The sequence below is a fragment of the Triticum dicoccoides genome, unplaced genomic scaffold, assembly GCF_002162155.2.
Source record: "Triticum dicoccoides isolate Atlit2015 ecotype Zavitan unplaced genomic scaffold, WEW_v2.0 scaffold249496, whole genome shotgun sequence".
Lineage (NCBI taxonomy): Eukaryota > Viridiplantae > Streptophyta > Magnoliopsida > Poales > Poaceae > Triticum > Triticum dicoccoides.
Genome location: NW_021252349.1, coordinates 1 through 5709, shown reverse-complemented (window position 1 = coordinate 5709; position 5709 = coordinate 1). Strand labels below are relative to the sequence as shown.

At 41.2% G+C, this 5709-nt stretch overlaps 1 protein-coding gene across 1 annotated transcript; it reads left to right on the top strand.

Moving 5' to 3' along the window:
* Positions 1-962: 962 nt before the first annotated feature.
* On the top strand, positions 963-3124 carry LOC119345545 (sulfite exporter TauE/SafE family protein 3-like; the record flags this gene model as incomplete). Its single annotated transcript, XM_037615579.1, has 7 exons — positions 963-1171; positions 1425-1584; positions 2315-2515; positions 2605-2669; positions 2783-2813; positions 2889-2962; positions 3038-3124. Coding segments are annotated over exons 1-7 (801 nt in total), but the record flags the coding sequence as incomplete, so codon positions are not given.
* Between the last annotated feature and the right edge of the window lie 2585 nt (positions 3125-5709).

Below are 5709 nucleotides of genomic sequence, written 5' to 3'. Positions count from 1 at the left end.
GGGGAAAGTAACATAAAACTTAGTTATTGAACTATCCATCCAAATTGCCGGTACTGTTTATTTATCTATCGTAGGCTATGTTTTAGGGGAACACAACGCGTCGGCCGGCGGATAAAATTTTATAGTTCGACCGCCTCCCTCACTATTGGATGAAGCTACAGATTGCCATCTGATCAACCCACATGACAGGCCAAGGTTGGCTCCTGGCCGTCAGATCAAGAACAGATCCGGCAGCCACGGAGGCGGAAGACGCTCGCATGGAATCGATCGGTTCAAGGCAAGCATTTCCCTATGTTTTATCGGTTATGTAATGGTGTTTCAAAATTGTGTGCTATTTTAATTTATGCCTGGCCTTTCTAAAAAAATGGTGTAAGATACTATAAGATCACACGTCAAGAAAAAAAGATACTATAAGATCTTGTAAAGTGGTAGCCCATAAACTAGCCAAATCTGGCATTCCTCCAACCGGTAGCTGGACGATGTACTTTTCTATTATATTAATATTATATAGGGCAGATCACGAAAGAGCTAGCTATGGACAGGGATGCGTGGAAGCTTGCTATTCATGTGCCAGAGTCATGAGCTGGTTGCGAGATTTTATGGGTTTCACCTCTAGCCTACCCCAACTTGTTTGAGACTAAAGGCTTTGTTGTTGTTGTTGTTGTAATATTATATAGAGCAGGTGGACGATGTACATGTATCCCATGCTTCGAGCAAGCTGTGGAATTTCCCCCTCCCAAAAAAAAGCAAGCTGTGGAAATCTTCTATCTGGCAGTGTGTGCCTAGACGTGGTATTAATTAATATAATCCAAGTCTTCTGTTAGTAGCTAAGTTCATGCAGCTCCACACGCTCCACGCCCTCCCTTCAAAAGGCACGCGAAACCGCCTTTCTATCTTGCTCCTTGCACACGCAAACATTCTGAGGAAACCATCAACAAAGTCAGGGACTGGCACCTTCTTCCTTTGGGATTTCCAGGAGGGGCGTGAAATGGGAAGGAAATGGCACGCGGTCGCGGTACTTACCATAACGTACATTGTGGCCACCACAGCCGTTGGCGCTACTGACACAGGCCTCTCCATCTCCGGCACCGTTGCAGCAGCGCCGGACGAAGCGAGCTCCCTGCAAAAGCTGGCCAGCTTGGACGGAACCACCCATCAACACGTCTGGCCGGTAACGATCCATAGAGATTAGAAAGCCCTTCTTCCTTTTGTTGTTTTATTAATATCATTCAAGCTGTATTTGCACAGTTTGTTCAACTATATGTCAGTACTCATTTTTCCAGGAGAATTTGTGTTGTAGCTAAAAATGGACAAATTCTTGACGTCGTGACCCGTTCTGGGCTTACTCTCGGGCGCATGACTCACTAGTAATTGATATGTGCCGTGTTAATTTGGTGTGTTTTGTTGGATTTTCTTGTACTTAGCCCTTGAATGCTGGATGGCGAACTGCGCTGGGGTCAGTCATTGGATTCTTCGCGGCAGCGCTTGGCAGCATTGGCGGGCTAGGTGGAGGTGGGATCTTCATGCCGATGCTGACGTTGATTGTTGGTTTTGATACCAAGTCGGCAACTCCGATGTCAAAATGTGAGGATGCAGTTCATTTTTACTTTACAACACATAAGTATTATTGTTCTTAATTTTGCGTTTAGGTTGTAACATTTGCAACTAGTCTCTGCACATCTGTCATTTACGGTGCTCTTCTACATATTGTGCCATTATTTATTATTAACTCCGTTTGTAAATAGATGATGTAAAGTCCTTTCTATAGATGATGTTTTAGAGACTTGCATGATTTACATCATGTACCTTTGAACATTACTTTTCAACTTATATCTATAAAATTTTGTACTATGAAAACATTTTTAATGGCAAAATTAATGGTACATTTCCACCACAATAATCTAACGTTCAAAAAAATTACTTCATAGTCTGTAGCAAGTCGTGTGTTGACGAACGGCGGCAATAGCCTTTAGTTATGGTTTGAGATGTTCTCCAAACTTAATTTAGAAACATCTGCCCCAAAATACCCTTTGAACGAACTCAAGTGGAAATTTAGTATTGAGAAGGTCAAAATGACCATTTAATGTCTTACAACTCTGCCGGGTAGTAGATTGCCGTAGCAGTTAGATCAAAATAAATCCGATAGATTCCCTTCTATAATTTAACTATGGAATACATCTCAAGTATTCCATTCGTTAATTAAACATGGATTTTCCCCACACAAAAATTAGACACGGATTTACTTTTAGCATATATATCATAATACACAAAAATACACTACTTTTGTGATTGTTTCTCGGAATCTCTTCCACAGGTATGATCACGGGAGCTGCTGTTTCAACCGTGTACTGCAACCTCAAGCTGAAACACCCAACTTTCAACATGCCAATGATAGACTATGATCTAGCCCTGCTCATACAACCGATGCTCATGATGGGGGTCAGCATTGGGGTTATTTGCAATGTGATATTCCCCGACTGGCTTGTCACGGTTCTCTTCATCATCCTTTCTCTAGGTTCTCGGATCTACCCTGAAACTGCGCCCAAAATTTACCCCATCTAGCTTGTAGCTGACTCCAGAATGCTTTCCAAACTTGAATTCCAGTTACTTCAACTAAAGCTTTTATGAAGGGTGTTCAAACATGGAAGAAAGAAGCACTACTAATAAGGGTACTACTTCTCTTCAGCATCCTCTCGCTAGTACCATTGTTCCTTTACATTTTTTCCACAGTACAAATCGTTAAGGATGTTGATAAGCTTCTTAATTTTCTGTAACATTTCAGGAGGCGGCAGCGAAAAAATCAAAGCAATCCAGTAACATCAATAAACCTATAAGTCAGCGTTCATAAAATACATAGAACTACCATTTATATTTTCTTGATTTCCTAGGTGATGGAATTGAGTATACACCGCCTACCGGATCCGATGACATAGTAGAGACAAGACCCCCCACAGATGAAGCGGTGAACTGAAAACCATGAAATCTTCTCAAGCACTATGTGTAAGACTCTAAGACTAGAGTTCGGTTGTTGTTGTAGGTATCCATTTGGAAGAACATTTACTGGAAGGAGTTTGGACTCCTTATCTTTGTTTGGGCAGCAATCCTTACACTTCAAGTCGCCATGGTGAGAAACTAATTATTTGGTGTACCCTAAATTTTTAATGATCTGTTGCTTTACTTAGACATGCCACCCTCCATTAGGTTTTATATATAACACATGATAATCCGCAGTATTGTGCTCTGCTTTTCCTATCTCATTATTTAGAATACTAGAAGATACCCCACGCGTTGCAGCGGAACTTTTGTCTGATTTTGTGTGATATGCTGGTATGTAATTGTACCGTTTATACAACAGTGCAAAACACTAATTAGGCAGCAGCAAAATACTTCAGACACCTACAGCATTGCAAATCTAAAAGGAAGTGGATTTCAAATCTAAAAACGTTCAGCTTGAGGTAAATTTAATGAGTAATTTGAAGGATACCTAACGTTCATAGAAGATGGGTGAGGGAGATTTGTCATTGGTTTTTTAGGCTCCCGTGATATATTCGGTGTACCCATGTATGGCGTCATCATGATTTCCATCACTGAAAAACAGAAAACCCAATAAATCGTGCGCCTATAATTAAGATGAGTGAGGGGCAGTACAGAGGAGCCACCAAGATACCTGATGCGTTCATGTTAGAAAAAAAATACCTTATGTGTCCATTCAGACGCCATTGAAAAGGTCTGCACAATGATGCGGTTGCTATGTGCAAGGGAATGCCCCTCGTCTACTTCTGCCTCGACCTCTCCACCCGCTGTGTTTCCATCACTCTGGCGACGTCGCCAACACGTACTCGTACTCAAGTTCGAGAGCAGCATCCCAGCCTTTAACAGCCATCACACGTTAACAGATCATCCTACTTAGGCACTTACTATCTAACAATTATGCCCCGTCTGTGACTTCGCGTTGCCGAGCTCACGACGTCATCAGCACGGCGAGTCGGCAGAAATTGCTGTTGCGCAGGGCAACCATGGACATGAGCAGGGAGCTCACACGCATGTCAAACAACTCCATCATGACGATGTGGCGAGCAAGCTACCTAGTGGAGTGATGGATGCGGCTTGGACCTGCACCAAGCAGGTTGTGTCTCGTACCTGCATGGGCTGAGCCAGAGGACGCATGGCGTGCACGCAGGTTTGACGCACTGCTAGAATCAATGATCAAGACCAAGGAAAAGCAGGGCCTGAGAAAGATGAGAAGACAGAACACTTGAAGGTAGTAGAAACGATGGGGCGTTTGGAAACAGAAGTGGCATGCGGGAGGGAAAAAGGCAGCTGGCCCATGGACCACTCGCATGCCTCATCGGAGTTAATCCCCCCATCGGTTTGTTTCCACCCGAAGAGAATGTGGTCTTTGATAGTTTGTTCAGGGAAACTTAATTATTAACATGAAAATGATGATGTGGCACACTTAGTGAGGTGGATAGGCTGCATGTCAAGAGAAATGACATAGCTGATGTGGACAGTGTGCATGATGAGAGAATAGGGAGTAGTAGGGAGCAACTTCTTAAGAAAGGTAGATGAGTAAGCAACCTTAATCTGCAAATGGGTATTTTATATTCAGAAATGTTGTGAGAGACCGATGTTTTTTTTTCCTTTGTGTATATCCACACCGGCTTAGAATCAAGTGCATAAACACGGTAAAATTGGTACCACTACATGCATCACGAGATTTATTACATATTTTAATTATAATAGCCGCACAGTTACAATTGATAGATTTCTTGTCCACTAACATCCAGAGAACATACTGGAAATAGTAAAGGGTAGAAGTCTTTGTGTTAGCCTCAGTTTGTCAGTGGAGTGTAACATGGCTTATTCATCAACATCATCGTGGTAGTAACCTTCTCAGTCTCTACCTTCTTGGTTGAAGTCGAAGTACAAAAGAAAAAAGACCATACTCGATCAGTCATTTGTATACACAGCATGCCCCCCGTGTATATGGAAACACAAGCACTAGTAATTAAATGCATGCAATCTTGAGAATGAAAAGGCTATTTGTCTGTGTTTAAAGAAGTGGCATATTTCGTTGAAATTAGAAGAATAGTATGGATGTATCTTTATATATAACACATGATACTCCACATTATTGTGCTATGGTTTCCCTATCTCACCACTTAGAATATGATAATAAAATTAAGCTCGGTGAGATTTGCACAAACTTGTTAGAAAGAGAGCTGTGGAAACAGAGATGAGATGAAGGAAATCACTCTGGCTTTTTAATCCACAAACTATAATGTAATTAACTATGGTAGGACATCTCACCTTTTATCCATTGGTTGGAGAACAATAAAGTGACAATTAGAGTAGTTCATCACATACTAGATTTTTGTCATCCAAGGGTTTTATACTACTTCCCAATTTATATTTGATCCTTTCATGAGATGAATGGTTTCTCTCTTATTTTTCCTCCTCTCTGAGTAACAATAGATTTTCTGTAAACAATGCAATCAATACAAAAAATCAATAAAAATTACTTGACGATAATCCACACAAAAATACATAGTTTATTGGGAACCCTAGAAATACCTATGTTAAAGTTACTTTCCAGGTAAATCATAACGCTGACATTATAATTGGGCTTATGTTACTTCTTTCTTACAGAACTATGTGGAAACTTGCTCCACTTTGTATTGGGTTTTTAGCCTACTCCAGGTACTTTCA